The sequence below is a fragment of the Rhinolophus sinicus genome, linkage group LG06 (assembly GCF_036562045.2).
Source record: "Rhinolophus sinicus isolate RSC01 linkage group LG06, ASM3656204v1, whole genome shotgun sequence".
In the NCBI taxonomy this organism is placed as follows: domain Eukaryota; kingdom Metazoa; phylum Chordata; class Mammalia; order Chiroptera; family Rhinolophidae; genus Rhinolophus; species Rhinolophus sinicus.
Genome location: NC_133756.1, coordinates 107,666,754 through 107,685,318, shown reverse-complemented (window position 1 = coordinate 107,685,318; position 18,565 = coordinate 107,666,754). Strand labels below are relative to the sequence as shown.

The 18,565-nt window shown below is 38.5% G+C and overlaps 1 protein-coding gene across 6 annotated transcripts in view; it reads right to left on the bottom strand.

The window, feature by feature from the left end:
• GRM5 (glutamate metabotropic receptor 5) overlaps positions 1-18,565 on the bottom strand; it is a 456,294-nt gene that overhangs the window by 5,448 nt on the left and 432,281 nt on the right. For 4 of the 6 annotated variants that reach the window (XR_012497441.1, XR_012497443.1, XR_012497442.1 and 1 more), the window contains exon 9: positions 12,577-12,672. The exons of the other annotated variants lie outside the window; for them this stretch is intronic. Coding sequence is in view for 1 of the 4 variants with exons in the window: in XM_074335623.1 (XP_074191724.1) it covers positions 12,577-12,672 (96 nt within the window). In the remaining 3 variants the exon portion in view is untranslated. The remainder of the gene's footprint in view (positions 1-12,576; positions 12,673-18,565) is intronic. 6 annotated transcript variants of the gene reach the window in all.

Here is an 18,565-nt window from a genome sequence, read left to right as displayed (position 1 = left end):
CCCTTCCCATTTCTTTATCTGCCCATTTCCACTTTGTGGTCTTCCTTTCTCCACTTCTTCCTTTGAACTCTCATTCCATTCAGTCTATACAACATATTGCAACCTGGGATACTCAGAATTCTGGAATGTGAGATGTCCTTCACTCCTACCCCTCTTTCTGAAAAGGATGGACAGATTATTTCCAGGTTTGGAGGTTGCTGTGCATCTCCAGTAGCAGAAAGGGCACTGCCAACCTGTTACCTTCCATTTCCAGGAGAGTTTCAGGGTTTGTTTTGAAGTTTTGTATTAATTTGACCTGCCACCTTTTATGTTTTTAGTGTATTACTTTTCTTCTTCCCAGGTGTGCACTAACTCCTGGAACATGACACAGAAGAAATGGGCCAGGTTATTTATGGGATTTGATTGGGAGGGTAGTTGCCAACAAACCCCTTTCTCTCCTACCTATAGGATAAGAAACAAGCATGTTGGGAGGACAATTAATCTTTCAGGTCTCTGAGGCCACTTTCAATATAAAACATGGTGTAGAAGCTAGAAGTATAACTGGATTTATTCTCCAAGTTTTACTCTAGGCAAGTTCTAGCTCCTGGCACAGAAAAGTTTTTATGGCACATAACTTTGGATGTAAACAATGACAGTCTTTGGGATCACATGTAGCCATGCCCAAAAACGTGACAGCAGATTGTAAAACTTTTGGATGAATGTGTGAGAAGGAAACTATCCTAACAAACCAATCTGCAGGAAATATTGACATCCTTCCCATCTAGGCCTTTGCTCACAGAGCCCATTGTCATGTGGGAGAGAGAGCACCAGACACTCTGAGTAACAATGGAAATGGACAGAGGAGATGCCAGAGAAATGGAGTCCAAATCTGAGTACTTCATTTTTCATTTCTTAGGTAATAAAAGACTTTTTTTTCTACAACTAGAAACCTTTTTGTAAAAGCAACTTATGACATTAGGCTGTTTATTAGTAGAATGTAGTTTCCATGAAGACAGGGAACCTATCTGTCTTGTTCATTGACACAGCAGAATCTTAATAAGCATTTGATGGATGGATAGGATTCTCAAGCTAACAGGGCCATAGCGTGGTGTTCTGGAAAAAGCAATGGACAAAGGATCCTAAAATCTGGGTTCTAATTCTGGATCTGCCAGCCTGGATGCTTGGAAAATAACAATCTCTTTAAAAGGGTTTGGTAAGATGGTATGTAAGGATTAGTTTTTACATTCCTTATGGATACTACACTTCAGAAAATAAAAACAATATTCTGTGCTGTTTTGAGCTCTGGTTTGAAGAAGAGAGAATTCAGTGCAAAGTGAAATATATGGTAAATTCATAAATATTTCTGGTTGTATCTCTTTAACCTGACCAACTTTAACAAAAATTGGAGTTCTGTATGGTTTGATCTGTGGCCTGTCTTCTCATCCTGAGTTGTATCCTTGCACAAGCACATCTACTGCATTAAATTCCACATTATTTCTTTTCCACATTTTGCTTCTTCCTGAAATGCTCTTTCATTGTGTTCAGTCTCTGCCTTTTCTTCTCTGCCTTTTCTTCCTTTTAGCCTAAGTACTTCCTATCTTTTTTTTTTTTTTTTTAATGTCGCCTTAATTGCCTTTCCTTGAAGAATGCTTTCCTGACCCCACCCCTGACTAGGTTAGGTTCCCATAGTCCCTGCATTAGGCACTTGATAACTCTTTGCCATATGTGCTTCTTATTGCTGGATGGAGCATTATGAAGGCACAGGCAGAGGGTTCTTTGTTGCCTGCTATGTCCATAATACCCAGTGCATTGCATAGAACATAGTAAGTGGTCAATAATACTTTGGGGCTAGTGTTTGAATGGATAAACGCATTTCATTTAAAAAAATCATATTGAGTTATTTTTCCTGTTAGAATTAAGCTTTAAAAATAATTCAGTATTAAGGAAATTCTCTTTTTGTCTTCTGGATATATCTATTTTTTATATAACTCACTGTACTGAATAGTCCTCAGTGTATACAGATAAAAGAAATTTCATTAAGAATGAAAGCACAGGTCTTGATATTTACCATGAAAATCACAAAAGAAGTGTTTATTCCTTTTTTGTAATTCATATATATCCGTTTTAGTGAAACTTCTCAGAGATGAAAGCTTATTGAGGCAGTATAGCAGTAGACCCAGAATGTGGGTCCAAAATCTGAGTGACGTTGGGCAAATCACTTAACACTTTGAGATTCTTTGCTTATTGGTGAAAAATAGAAGAAGTAATCATCGCCTGCCCTCCTCACATGATTTCTGGGAGGATCCCAAAGAGTAATACACATGAGGGTACTTTATTAAGCAAAGCACCTCTGCAAGGCATTATTTATCACCATCAAACCTTCATTCAATCAAGATACAATGTTTATTATTACTTAGGCTGAGAATTTTTTTTTTTTGAAGCATCAGGATTATACATATGTCTAAGAGGCCTGAGGTAAGAAAAAGGAAAGGGAACTTTTCCTTACCTGTCTATAACACTTCACCTTACCCACTGAGTATTCCGGACATTGGAAAAGAAGGAGGAGGAAAGAGGAATGGACGAGAGACAGGACAAATTGTTGTTTACATCTGTAAAGGAGGACAAACTGGCCAAAACAATAATGAATAACAAAAACACTAAAAAACCTTCTTGCTGTTTCCAAGCACCAATTAACTTTTTTGCCAAATATAATATTATGTAATTAATCTATTGTTTTATTGTTTATTAAATTTGCTCATTGTTTCTGAAAACAAAACAAAACATTTCTATAATGTTTGTTGAGGGCTAGGGTTTCTTTGTGTATTTTTTTTTTTTTTTTTAAGATTTTATTGGGGAAGGGGAACAGGACTTTATTGGGGAACAGTGTATACTTCCAGGTCTTTTTGCCAAGTCAAATTGTTGTCCTTTCAGTCTTACTTGTGGAGGGCGCAGCTCAGCTCCAGGTCCAGTTGCCGTTTCTAGTTGCAGGGGGCACAGCCCACTATCCCTTGCGAGAGTTGAACTGGCAACCTTGTGGTTGAGAGCCCGCACTCCAACCAACTGAGCCATCCGGGAGGCAGCTCAGCTCAAGGTGCCCAGTTCAATCTTAGTTGCAGGGGACGGAGCCCACCGTCCCTTGCAGGACTCGAGGAATTGAACCAGCAACCTTGTGGTTGAGAGCCCACTGGCCCATGTGGGAATCAGACCGGTAGCCATCGGAGTTAGAAGCATGGAGCTCTAACCGCCTGAGCCACCAGGCCTGCCTGTTTGTTTGTTTGTTTGTTTATTTATTTATTTATTTATTTATATTTGGGGTTTGCCACAATGACATCTTACAGCTTTCTCACAAGTTTATTTTCCTCCTTCTTCTTTTCTATGTAGGACACAAATAATTTATTTAATTTAAGCCACTTCTGAATGCCAGCTTAATGACTTTTCCCCATTTCTCTATCCATCTGCCCAAACCTGCAGAGAAATTTCCCATGGCACACCATCATTAGGAAGCAAATGTTAATACAGAGAGAGTTTTGCCATCAAAAAGTCTATGGAATTTAGAATTTTTGCATTTATTTTAAATGGCTGTTGAATGGTCTGTGTGGTGTTTTCCTCAGAACTTGTTTAGCGTTTTCTTAATAGCATATAAGCAATTAAAATTCTCAGAGTATTTCATTGAATAGGAAAAAAAACAAAACTAAGTCCTTATTCTCTCTTTTGTTACGTGGCTTATTAATACTTTCATAAGTTGTGGTTTCAGAGCATCAGAATAAGCAAATGTGTTTTCTGAAAATTAACAAATTCTTTTTATGAAAAGGTTATCTTAATTACTAAACCTCTCGGAGATTTGGGGCTTGAGGGGTAGGCAGGAGAGAGGTATACTTTGATTTTAAGCTTCCTAATACAACAAGTATTAAAAACAAAACAAAACAAAAAAAACCTTGGAACATCATTAGCACATATATCTTTGGAATGACATCAGAAAACCATTAGGTCAATAAGAGAATTTCATGAATTAAGAATATTATAAACAGAAATTTGCAATTGCAGTTCCAGTTTATGCTTACTTTACTCAACTGTTTATCAATACATTTTTACTTGCAAAAATTTGCTTTAAATTACGAAGTGAAATACAGCTTTTAAAAGATACTGAGGAATTTGATATTGTTTATATTCAGACATTCTAAATTAGGTGGAAACAGTTCTTTCTGAGCCTCACTTAAAACCTAATGTCTTGATTTTGACAATTACACTGAAAAATACACCATCATATATAAGAATATGGCAGAATCATTTATATAAATTTCCCCAGTTACAGCACAAATGGATGTAGATAGCTATCTCACTGACAAAAGCAATTTAAATGGCTATGATGATATATGCATTAGAGATGTATGTAGAGAGAAAAACACTCGAGTAAATGGAAATGAAGTCAAGGACTAAATCACCTAATACAGACACATAATCAAAACAATAGCACCTTATATTTGCGTAGTGCTTTATAAAGCACTTTTAGGAACACTCTGATTGTTGAAGGTAGATAGGATCAACATCTTTATTCCCCTTTCAAAAATGATAAAACTGAAGCTCAGTGAGATTAGGTGATTTGCCCAACATTACACAGTTAGGAAATGGCAAAGTGGAACTAATACCGTATCATAATTTCCAGTTCCATTTTTCCATGACAGTACACTGTCTCTAATTTGCTTTTTGAAGCGAGGAGTTCTCCTTATTCCATGGAAGACAAGCCTCAGATGCTACCTGGTGATGATATGTGTTTTTAAGTAGATAGTCCTTTGATTGATAGTCTCTGTTACTCTATGTCTATACTTCTTAATCATATACTTTGCAATCTCAAGAAAGCACCCTATATATCTCTCTTTGGTCATTAACTCAAATAGCACAGGGTGACAAGCCCCTACGTTTGTCAAGGATAATGAATGGATGCCTTGATGATGAAGGCACTTGAAGCTTACAACCATATAAATTCATATTGTATGGCCTTTTTAGCCTTTTTTTTTTATGCTGTCATCTAATAAAAGACAATTGTCCTATATGTAGCACACTTGATTCCTACCCTGATAGTTCTGTCATTTCCCCTCTGAATTATTTGGAATACCAGTAAATGAAAATAATTGTAAGCATAACCTTACATCTGCACCATTAGTTGGTAGTTTAACTAATTTGGGAACTAATGACATGTGATACTTTCACAACAAATGATTTTATTCATCAATGCTTTTTGATATTGTGGCTGAGAGTTATTGGTATAAAAGACTTTCCTCGAAGAGGGTAAAATCAAATCCAAGAAAGAAGATACATACAGAAGAAGGCTAACAATATGAGTTACTCACAGTATTGTTATAGAAAGAAGTTTTTCTTTTTCCTAGGACTGTGAAATGAGGAAGCAGATGGGCAGGTTGGAATGGTGCTAAGTGTGAGGAGAGTGAGGAATGGTGGGGCTCGGGAACAAGCAGCTCATTTAGTTTCTGTAGAGTACAGATAACAAGGGATTCAAACCTTCAAGAGGAAGAAACCATTTCCAGCAAGAGGGGAGGGCCTGGCCAGGGTATGCTGCCTGGTTATGGGAGACAGATTACATATAGGCCTTGAATAATTAGTAGATTATGGCAAAATACAAAAAGAGAGTGCTAGGCATTGGCTTCCAGGAGGAACAGCAATGACAGAAGTTCAGGAATCCATAAGGAATTTTCTAGAGATAAGCAGTAGTGCACTTGGCCTGTGTCGGGATGGAGTAAGACTTTAAAGGCATCAGAAGGTAGAGTTTGGACTCTAAAAATTCTTCCTGGCCACCCCTTACCTACCAGGATCTTCTTTCTTCTCCTTTCTTTTGCTATTTAAATAAGTCAGATACAGATGTAATCTATATGCTTGACCAATAAATGAATGAATATATAAAGAAATACTCATGGCTTCTTTTGTATGTTATTTTTCAACTGTAAATATTCTATTAATATTTTATATATTTCACCTTCTTTCTTGACCTCAACACAAATAATTGAATGCAGGAACCATGCCTTAATCTCCTGTAAACTCTCACCCCAGTTTTATCTGTTGACCTTATTCCTCATCTGGCCCCAGTCCTGGTCCTACTTCAGGAAAATGTTAAGGGCAAATTAATATTTATCTGTTACTTTAATTAGTCCTCTAGGCAATGAGGAACAAAGAAAATTGACATAAGCAAAAATAGTGGTGTCCGGGATAGACTTAAGAGCTTGCTTTCATAGTGCAGGGATGCAGTGTTAAGATGCTGACAGGTGTGACGAAAATGAGGATGGAAAGGAAGATACTGATAGAAAAACTATTGTGAAAGAAAAGACATTTGTCTTTGCCTATAAGGTTTTTCTTGTTGGTGTTAGAGGAATTCAGAGAAAAGGCTGCTCACTGGGGAAGAAGTTTCAAGGAAGGATTTGCAAATAAAGTGGAGCTTAATGAGGCCTTATAGCCTGGGGAATCTTAAAGTAACATGGATAAAGAAAATTCAATTAATATGTGTATTGCATACATGGCAAAGAAGCTAGTTCCACATGCTTACTCTCATGAAACCCTTCCAACATCCTCCCTGTGAGATGGAGTTTCCCCTCTCTTTTAAGTAGCTGGGGAGGGAGCATGCTTCTGTGATAATTCCCCCAGAGCACACCTCTTTCTAGGTCTTTAGTCCCTAATAAAATCCTTGTGGGAGGAGAAGCACTGGGCCTTATTTTAACCCCTCTTTGGTTTAATGGCAACAGGTGGCCTTTTCAAAATGTGACATATCCTTTCAGGATGGGTTATTAAAGTAACTGATGGTTCTAATACACCTGCTACTTCCCCTTAAGTCCTCATAAAGAGAAAGCATCTGATAAAGGATATAATCAGGAGCGTGTACCAAGCAGAGGCATTTTGTTGGATCACCACATAGTTTCCTTTTTCAAATTGAACTATTTCTTATGACCGATAATTCAGTAACCTGGACTTAAACCTCCTCAAAACTAAACTGCACCTGATACTGAGCTCTAACTGCTAGGCTTCATGTGAAGGGCTTCAACTAAGATTAGAGGACTTTTTTTTTTCTAAAACAAGAAATGATCTTTTTCCCCCGGAAATCACTACAAAGCCCAGATCACAATTGCGTAAAGAGACAATGAAAGAAAACACAGCTGTTTTGTGCTTGTGGGCTGGTATGTCCAGGAAGACTTTGTGGAGGAACCCAGCTTGATTTAAACTGTGAAGAAAACATGAGATTGGGATTGATAACAAAAGAGAAGAGAGTTTGGGGATAATAATAGCTCCCATTTGAATAGAATTTACACCTCACAAGGTGTTTTCACCTACATTACTATATTTGACCTTCGCGACAGCTGTCTGACATAGCACCTACTGGATGGTATTTTTCATTGTTTGTGAGTCTGTTCCTGCACTAAACTCGGAACACTCTTAACGGCAGTGAGTACATGCGTCTCCTGTGCTTATATGGTATCTGGTGTGCAGTAGGTACGCTGGGAGTGTTGCGGAAATAAAATAAGGTCCATCATCTTGAATGCTTGGAATGGAAAGGCATTATTAACCTGTACTATAGATGCAAAAACTGAGACTTATGGAACTTAACTCAGTTGTATAAGTCAAATAAAAGGCAGAACAGCAGTGCCTGAGATCTGACCCTAAATCCAGTCATTGCCACCATGCACTGTTGTCTCTGTGCTAAGTGCTGAGTGCACACGTGAACCAAGGGGCTAACAAGACAGTCCATTGGGGAGCGTCAGGGAAATGGCACCACCCAAGGTTGTGTCCATAAAATAACCTGATAATAAGTTCCAAAGCTCTGTATCAACATTGATCTGAACATCACAGAGATGAATCCTGAGGGACCGTAGAATAAGAGGATGTCAAGGATTTTTACAATGGTTTCTGAAAAATGATTTCTGTATAGACAAAAAGACTCCTTTTGATCTTAATTAAGGCATCTCAGCTAAAGCATCACACTCTGGCTACAGCTGGAACCAGATTTTCAGGTCTCTTGGATTTCAGAATTTTCATTAAGCCACTATACTATGTAAGTTCTTTAATATCCCTGATCTTTATTTTCCTCATCTGTACCATGGAAAGGAAAAATACCTTGCTTATGATGTTTTTGGGAGAACTTAATGCATAATATGTGAAGGGGCTACTTACAGAGTCTGATGTAATTACATACATAGTAATTACAGTAATGGAAATAATTATAATTATTCTTATCTGTTTTAGAACATCTCTAAATGTAAGTCAGAACATTGATTTGAAATTGACTTTGGGAAGGAATGAAGAAGAGACAACTGCAGAAGTCCTAATCTATCACTGTGCAGTTGGCTGGCCTCTTTTGTTCTGGAAAGGCAGAATCTTTCTCTTCTGTGGATTCTGAATTTTATGTAACTGTGTGCATAGCCCTATCTGAACACTCAGTTCATGTTTATTGTTATTTAGTTTCTATTTCTATTTAGTTTCTTAATTCTATTTGCACTGTCATAAACTATAGCAATGATATCAAATGAGGAGTTAATCTGATGCATACACTGCCCTGTGGGAGAGGGGTTCTATATTACATAACATTGTCTATTTTTCTGACTCTGTGTCCCAATAGACTACAGATTTTCAAGGGCATTGGTTATTCACTTATTTCCAGTGTCCTGTAAGTGCTTGGCTCATTGTAAGTGCTTAATAAATGAACATTAAATGAAGAAATAAATAATTGAAGGAATGAATGGCAAAACAATCCTAACACAGACATCACATTTTGGTGTTACTTTTCAAATCTGAGTTCTTAGTAATTCAATAACCATTGTTACATCACAGTTACCAGATTCTCTATGGCTTTATTAAGCATGCCCACTAAAAGCAGATGCTGCATCTACTAGGTGAAAATCAGTTATTCAACTGATTGGAGGTTAACACTTGAGGTGATTGATATCATGACATAGCGTCAATAGAAATAACCAGGTGCCACTCGCCTTCCTTCTAGCACTGGTTGGGGACTGTAGATCTATCAATTTCAGTTGACTGAGGGAGCTCTTTCTCAAAGAGAGACTGGGGGTGGTTCAGAGTGTCTTTGCCTATCCTTCATGGGGTGCAACATGAGCCCATCAAACACAGACTCCAACTGCCACTCCATTGTAATACCCCTGCTGAGACAGGAGATAATAACGTTCCCTGTTGAGGTTTTGCGCCTGTGGGTGGACCATCTCGGTATGAACTCACAGTGGTAACAGGGTTTAGAGAATTTCCAGTGCTTAGAGCACCTCACTATTTAGGACTCTCTTTCACTTCTCCTGCAATCGGGAGGACTCTGCTCTGAAACACGTTTAGACTGTCCACTGTGAAAATATGAAAAGATGACAAGTTATGCTGTATTCAGACAGAAGGAAAACAAAACTGTTCACATAATGGGAAAACAGCAATAGAACATTTCAGGAAGCTGGAGTGTTATGGATACATAAAAGGTTCTCATTCCTTTCCAAATATGGGGGTAGAAGTAAGAGGGAGAAGGGAGGGAGTGTCTGTCTCTAAGGCCTTGCCAATATTATAGATAATAATGTTCTGGCCGGATGTGACTACGTGCATTATCAAACTCTTCTCCCTGCCAGGCAACTTGGCTCTGAAGAATCACCCCAGGCATGAATTCACAGGGTTCTGTCCTTTCTAAAGTTTCATTATAAAAAAACAGGCAAATGAGATGTGGGCAAAACTCCTGGTTTTCTGTGGTTGTTTGAGCTTCCTTAGCCCCTCTCTGGGATTGGTGACTCAGTAATGGCCACAGAACCAGCCCAGATGTTTGGAGTAAATATAATGCTTAAACATGACTCTGGAAAGCAACGGGAGGGGGTGTTGATAAGAAACAGGGCCCTATCAGTTGATAATAAAAATATCTGTAAAAGTCTCATACAATTATTCTATTCCTAGTTCTTTCATTCGATTCCAGAGTCACTGAATTGGAATTAGCTACTCTAACCTCTTATTAGAAATGATTTACATTGCAGTTGGCTCCTCTCTGATAGCTTTTCTCTTAATGTTCATTTTAAACTTATTTCTCCTGGATAAATGTCATTGTGTGTGTGTGTTTATATAAACAAATATGAAGTTGAAAAAAAAGATTTGAAGGCCTTAGAAATGTTGGCCTCTCTTTCGTATGTCTCCAGGCCTTTTCTCCTCCCTAATGGAAAGCTCTCATAGAGCACTGAAGGACTCTTTCCCTCTCCCACACATTCTTTCTCTCTCATTGTCAGTTTTTATTTCATGTTAAATAAATGGGAAGGAAGAAAAAGTAGGAAGAGAAGACCATTTGTTCCCAAGTAACTATGCTTATCTGTAGGGCAGAGGAAGTTACTCCAACAGAACTGTCTTTACTACAGTATGTTCTATTTCCCTCTGCCTCCAAAGGACATAGCCATGTAATAAGCCTTGATATTGCCTTGACTCTATATCTAAACAAGTGAGGAAACACAAGCTAAATGGTATCTTGCTGTTGTAGAGAAACTTGTACCATTCCCTGTGTAGACACGTTGAATGTCTACCTCTGTAGATCTAGACCTGACCCAAGGAAGTTTGGTCTGTCTGATCTGGGGTCCCCTTACCCTCTGTGTCCCACTGTCTTCTGTCTTTTGTCCCCTTCTTCCCCATTCTCAATCAAGAAAGCCTTGAGCAAATTGAATCGTGCTGATCAGATCTGAGAGTTCCAAGCATTGATGAAACACTCCCAAGACCACCACATGACAGAATTGAGACCTAACGTTTGCCATGAACAGCTCCATGTCATCTCCTAGATGAATGGATTATTCCTAAATATCAGTTTATAGACTGGTTAAATCAGAATGACCTAGGGAACATGTAACACTATAGATTTCTAAGTTGTACTGCCCAGGATTTTGCCTCAGCATGTTTGATAGGCAGCCCGAGTTTGCTAGGTTTGGGAACTCCAGTCCAATTATAGATAATTGCCTCAAATCAAAAGTCACCCTGGACAGAGTCCCAGCACACATCTGATGCAGTCATTTTTACCTTATCCAACCAACTTCGGTGTTGTTTGACTGATTTTGAAAGACAGGAATTATGATACTTTGTCATATCTGGATGGAAGGAAACCAGGAGCCCCAGGAACAGTCTATTGATTTACTCCCACAAAATAATCTATTGAGGCTTATATACCAGACACACTGAGATCCAGCGATAGCTGTACGATGGAATCATGGGCATAAGGCCATCAGGTACACTAATGTGCACACATGTATACCTACAGACATACACATGCTGTCATTGCCTTTTCTGTGGGAGCCATGGATGAAGTTGGCCAAACTTTAGCCAGAGCTGCGATGAATGATTGCTCAGGATGTATACCGCACAGTTCCGGGCACCATTTTCACACACTGCCATGTGAATGGTTCCTCAGAAGTTGTGCACTGCAGTGGTCTTTGGAGAAAGTTAGACATTATTTTGAAAACCAGAAAGAGTCCCCTACTGAGGAAGCAAATCCAGTGTTTGGGGAAGCAAATACAAAGTTCAACAGAATTCAACAGGATTATGTTCTTGTTATGCCGTTGGCTCTCAAGCTCTGCTTTCAGCACATGTGCACACATACATATATACACTCTCTACGTTCTGCATTTCTCCTTTACTTTAATCCAGGATGATTGGCAAGAGCCTCCTTTCCACACCTCTGTACCACAGATGGGTCGGGAAATGCCACAACCAATTAGAGGTGGAGGGTTAGTTCACGGAGAGTGCTTCCCCAACCTCTAGGCTCCTCCAGCGATCTGGAACTGTTTAATGCCAATCTTGACAGTCTTTCTCTCCAGAGCCCTTTTCTTGAAACCCAGTCCCATGCAATAAAGCACGATAATTTCATGCAACACAGCTCAGTTGATGCTTCTAGTTCCAAATATCCCAGTTTACTGGGCACAGCTCAGTTGGGAATGCCTGGTATGAAGGAACATGCACAGCGCAGCAGCAGGGGGTATTCACCACCACACACAGAGAAGTAAAGGAGATGCAAAGCTACGGTGGCTAGAGGAGGACGAGCTTTCCTGATTTTGGTTCATGAGAAGCCTCTTGCCTCTACAGTTTACTAGATTGGCATGGCATTTGCCCTTCGCTGTGAAGTGATGTTACACTCTAAGTCAGATTAATTTCCAGGTTGTCTGGGATCAGGAGCTGGATTCTTCCCTTCATTGCAGCCCTTCCCTCAAAACCAGTCCTAGGCTTTTGTATTGGCTTTCCTAAGTAATTGGATAATCCTGAAATGTGAATTTCCTCCAGTCTCTTCCACTTTGCAAACTCCAGAAGCAATTGACCGATACGTCCAAATCCATTGGAGAACTGACTGTGAGCTACGGCTTCAGGCATGCAAAGCGTACAACCCTGGGAATAGCAGCATCTGGGACAGGAGGCTCCCATAACTTCACACGAGGATGGCATGGGATTTGCAAATCAAACACACACAGAGAACCAGTGGTGGCCCAGGTTGGACACACTGTATAGGATGCACAGTTGAGTGAGGACCCAGACCAGGGAGCCACCTGTTCTCTAGCTTGCGTACATTTAGTTCACACCACCTCAGGCCACTCACAGTTTGCTTACCTGCTCATTGTTGCTCTCCCACCATTCCCCATACTCCCTTTGGGGGTGAAACACTCTATTTCCGACTTGTGCTGGGCCAGTCTCCTGTCTTTGTACCTGGTGAGCATGAACAAGGACAGGAGCAAACAGAAAGATGTGATTGTATGCTTAACTGGCCAGGCTGAGGAATAGCTGTGGCTGCAGAGGGTTGCCCCATGCCCAGACAGGGGCTACTGCTTTTCACTGCAACGGCTGCCCTGTGATACTTTATCAGATGACTAGATGGTATATGGATAACATTGGGGATGATTTTGTTACTTCTTGGTTTACCCTTTTACATTGCTTATTAATCTGTGAATTCATCACATTTAATAGTCAATGGTAAAAGGAATGCAATCCTTAGCATCTAAGAAAAAGATGACTATCAATAAATTAGTATTTATTGTTTACCATGTGCCAGACATGGTGCTACAATGTTAACTAAAATTAATCCTGGCAACAACCCTGTAGCACAGACTCTTATTATATCCATTTTATTGAAGAAGCAGCCTAAGATTGTAAGGCTGACGTAGATTGATCAAGGATTTTGAACACAGGGAGTCTAAATTTAAAACCCAGACTTTTAGCCATTATGATATGTTGCTTGCCATTATCAGTTTTGCTTTTTTAAAATCATTTTTGTCATTAACGAACCTTCACTGAGTGTTACTATGAAGTGTGATCAAAAGATATGGTGAATGTTCAAATTAAAGAAAAAATTACAGTAAAAAGACACATTGCCATTAATCCCCCTCAAAATACTTCTCTTCTCTTTGAACACACTTATCCCATCATTCTTGTCACTCTCTGAAGCAGTTTTGAAAATCCTCTTTCATGAGTGTCTTTACTTCATCCTCCATCACGACAATGCTCCCTATCACACATCACTTCTGGTAGGGCAATTGCTGTCAAATAAAAACATTACAGTGTGTCCTCATCCACTGTATTCACCAGATAGGGCACTGTGCGATTTCTGGCTCTTCCCCAAAGTCAAAATGGCCATGAAAGGTAAACGTTTTGAATTGATTCAGGACATTGAGGCAGCCAGGACAGTGTAACTAAAGACACTCATGAAAGAGGACTTCCAGAACAGCTTCAGAAAGTGGCAAGAAGGATGGGATGAGTGTGTTCGAAGTGAGGGGGAGTGTTTTGAGGGGGATTAATGGCACTATGTCTCTTCCTAGAATATTTTTTAAAAAATTTAAATAGTCACCATATTTTTTGGTCTCACCTCGTATGTCTAAGCATTATATTAGAGACTGAGGATTCCAAAAGGGAAAATATGTTCCTTGGATTTAAGAGATTTATACAACCATTAAGCTGAAGTTTGAGAGTCAGTAATGAGCTGCCTGCATTGTAGAGGGTGGCTCAAAACAGCTTTTGCCTCAGAATGGGCAATTCACCACACCTGGAAGGTACTAGCTGTTTCATCTAAAACAAGTTACGAGATTCCCAACATTAGTCTGCTACATGCATCAAGATGAGCTCTTATATTTGATTGACAGTTTTCAAAACCAACACGTTTTCACAGAAATAATCTCTTTTTTATTCATCACTTTAAATCTGTGGGGTAAAGAAGCACTGTTGTGCCCCCATTCTCCAAATGAGGAAACTTAGATTTCCTTAGCTGACTTGACCAAAGTCAGAAGCCTAGTCAGTAGAGAATAACTGCCAGTAGAGCTTGCAGGGGCCCAAGACACTGAAAGTTTATTATGTTTTTCACTTCTAAAACTGGAGCCTGGCATGATGTCACTTCATCCACATTCCCAGTATTCAACAGGCAGTGATAAAGTGACTTATTGTCAGAAGGCTTGTTAAACTTTTCAAAAAAGTTTCTTTTCCTGCTGTCTCGAATTGATATTAAATTTAAAAAAAATGCAACAAAATTAAAATCATTATTAGTCCTGGGATAGAGGCCTTCCTCTTAATTTGTTTTTTTTCTCTTCAGATATATTAAAAATATTTAGTATTTGATTGAAAATGGCTCATTAAATCAAGCCAAATGGGTGGAATGGATTACCTTGTTCACCAGACATGATTTGAGCATCGATTAAATTCTAGGCAATGGGCTTTATCCTGGCAATGAATAATGCACAGGCCCTCCCTCACAGAGCTCACAGAGTAGTTAGGGAGAGGAAGGGAAGAAGACAGTAACTTTAGGTCTAGATCATAAAGAAGAGAGGAAGAGAACTTAAAGACTTGGCTAGAAGAGGTACAGCATCAGACCAAACCAGATTGAGGAACCTTTATTTTACAAAAGCAAATACCTTAGGAGGGGATTTCTTGTGAAGTACCAATCATTGGATGGCATCCCGCATGTCAATAGACAACATTTTGTGCTTTTTTGTGAATAGGGTTGCACAATCAGAATGCTGCTCAATAGCTTAAATTAAAACAAAGTTAATATTAATAGAATGGAGTTACTGGTGGTCATTCAAAGGGGTTCTTAAAGTATTTTTTAATATCTTCTGTTAGGGTAATTGCCAGTTAATTTAAATCTTTCTTATAAGTTAGGACATGGGTACTCTTCATCCTCATTAGCTCTTCTCTTTCTTTCTGTCTCGTATACATACACATTCTGCCAAGTGACACTGATTATGAAATAGATCCCGAACATCCTATCAAAAACCAACCACCTTTGGTAAAAGCTTTTATAAAACAAAACAAAACACTAAAAAAATATATAAATCCTGACTTATTCCAATAAAGCAAGAGGTACATTAGACTTTTTGAAACTTTCAAGTAGTTCTTGTATTCAAAGTAGGGTGAAAATGTCATTTTAAATTCAGAAAGCTCATCTTTGCTTTTGGATGGGACCCTTTTTGTCTATAGCTATGATTACAGCTTAATTACATTCACCAGACACATTTTTATTCATTCACTTATTCATTATTCTATTCATCAATAATGCGCTGTTTCAAGTACCTCACAGTGCTTTTATAGTCTCCACCACAGATGTTCAATTCTTTCTATGGGTTTATTTCAGAAAATAGGAATATCAATTAAAAATAGTTTAAGCTTTTCTGAATGTATAGCTTATATCAATTAAATTATTTTTTATATAATAAATTTATATATCTTTTAAGCACTTACTAATATATATACACAACACACACATACACACACATCTGCACACACATACTTGTGGGGCACTACTTTATATGCTGTATAATACTAACTCACTTTTCAAATAAAATGCTTAGTTTACTATAAATATATCCAAAGTCACAATAGGAATAATAATAATAACAGAATATTGACTGTGCCGGGTTTTCTGTACATTATCCTCAATTCTTAGAACTACCCTACATAGTAGGTGCTATTATCCTCATTCCAAAGGAATGGACATTGAGGATCCATGTCAGTAAGCCCAAGCTCACACCGTTCATGAGTTGGGAACCTAAGATTAGAAATTGGGCCTCTCTGATTCCAAAGCTTATCTTCCATTAAAGTTCTAAGTAACAATGTCAATAACTTTAGAAACATAACTTTGAAGGCTTATTATTTACCTTTTCTCTCCTTGACCCCAATTTGCAAATGTGTAGTACAGTTAACAGACAACCAATGGAGGATCGAGTATAGGATTTCAAATTTTGTTCCCTCATTTGGGTTCCTACAGATGTTCTATATATGTTTAATTTACATCATACAAATCATTTACTGAATACTCCACTGTGACAAGGAGCAGGTGGGTAAGTTTATGACATTGATAAGTGCATAATATAGAGTGGGAGGACGAAATGTAACAGATCATTTTTAAACAATATGAGAAGTTTTATTATAGAAACAAATACAAGAAGGTCTACCTAAACCATACTAGAATGGCAGGGAAAATGTCAGTAAGACATGATGCCTAAGAGAAATCTTGAAAGATGAGTAGGAATCCCGTGTGAAAAGATAGCTAGGTCGATAGATAGGATAGAAAATCGAGAGTGAACACATGGACAGGCTTAGCAGCACGGTGTGTATGGGGAAACAGTGTTTTTTATAGTAATCAAGCATAAAATAAGACAAGGTAAAATGGGCAGTGTGGGTGGAGACACATGTAAAACAGAACTTATGGATGAATTTATCTTGTAGGTTATGAGATTCCACTGTGATATCTTTAAGCTAAGAAAAAAGTGTGGTCAGAATTGATATTTAGATAAAATACTATGGACTTGAGGGAGCAAAACTAGAGCTAGAGAAACTCATACTACTACAATAGTCCATGTGAGAGATGAGGATATAAGGCCTCACTGCAGTGATGTTATGGACGAAGAGTGGAGAACAGTTTTGAAAATATGTGGGAGGATTTATTGGATCATGAGTGTAAGACAGAGATGTGTGGCATGTTACGCCAGTTACTGCCTTGAGGGGTGCACTTAACTAAGTTAAGAAAACACAGGAGAAAGAGTATATTTGGGGATAGAAATAAAAAGCTTCATTTTGGAATATTGAGTGTCAGGTGCTGCTGGGATATCCAAGTGGACAAATTCAGTAGACATGTGGGTATAAGTATCTGGAAGTTAGGGAACTGTTCCACACTGGGGAGCCACCAGCATGCAGATGGTTGCAAATACCGTGACAGTGGTTGAAGCGCTTATAGAAAGCGTGTAGAATATGGAGTCAGTGGAGAGAGGGGCTTATAGACGTCATCATCCTACTTGTTCAAAAACTCGTAAGGATTCTCTCAAAGCATTTACTGAGTACATACTGTATGCCAGGTACTGATTTCAGAGTTCTTGAATCTGCTAATTTATTTTTTACAGTTTCCAGAACTCTAGATTTGTGTTCCATAGAGCACTGACACTTTGGTTTCTGGGCCAAAACCTTGGCATGAAAAATTGTCACAATACTTTAAACAAATTTAAGAGTGAGTTGTTCTGACATTAGCTTCAGCTACCTTCCGTGAAGATTTTTTTTGTTTTTTTGTTCTATTTGTACCTCCTTTGTCCAGGAAGCTCTAGCTCCTCTTACTCAGATCTGTAAGAGCTCACATTTATCTGGTGAATTTAAAAGATGTGGGGGAAAGAATCACTCAGGATTAAATAGAAAATGTAATTTCTCCAAAATGATATGAATCAAAAATTCAATTTCTTCACTCCCTTTCCTCTTTCCCTACCAATACCTACTAAACATTGGATTACTGAAATTTCTATATAGACTATGTGGCCCAGAATGGATAAATGAGTCTAGAATGAGATGACAGACTAGAATAAAATGAAGAATTCAAGAAAAAAACATGTACATTAGGTGAAATGGCAGACGTTGGGGGATGATGCCAGAAGCTGGAAGGAAAGGGGAGAGTTTGATGTTGGAAGAAAAGATTCCTTATGTGAGGGAGATTCAGGTAATAACAAGTTTATCAGAGATAGGGTGGCTAAAATGATGATTCTAATTGCATTAAATTCAATCACTAGAATTGAAAGATAAGAACATAATGATGGGTTGCCCTATACACAGGCACTAATGTAATCCAAAACTATAGCACAGCTTGAGGTGGACAGAAGTTCTTTACTAGGAAGTTGGCAGTAAATAGTAATTATAAAGAAAGTTGAAAGATGGAGGGATAACTAGATGTCAGGAGCCTCCAAGGAAGCAGAGATTTCAGTGTTTCCATTTCTATGAGTGAGATATGGAATCTGTTTAAATGCAGCATTGAGTTGCTGACCCCCAACTCTGTGCTTTGATGAATGTGTGATATGGAAGAATAATAAACTTATCTGAAAGGGCTACAGAGGAAGGGATGCCCTTAGGAGAGAACCAGGTTTTATTTAAAGAAAAGATGGGAAATGGAGTGTTTGGTGAATAGTTCAAGATAAAGAAGGGTCTTTATCATCAACTAGGGGTTACAGACAGAGCCTTCAAATGGTTTGGAAAGGAAAAATCCAGTGGATGAAACAAAGAACAAATAAGTATAAGTGGAATTTGCCAACATGATACTATTTATGAGATGCTGGGAAAATTCCATTGGTGAATTCTTTCACTT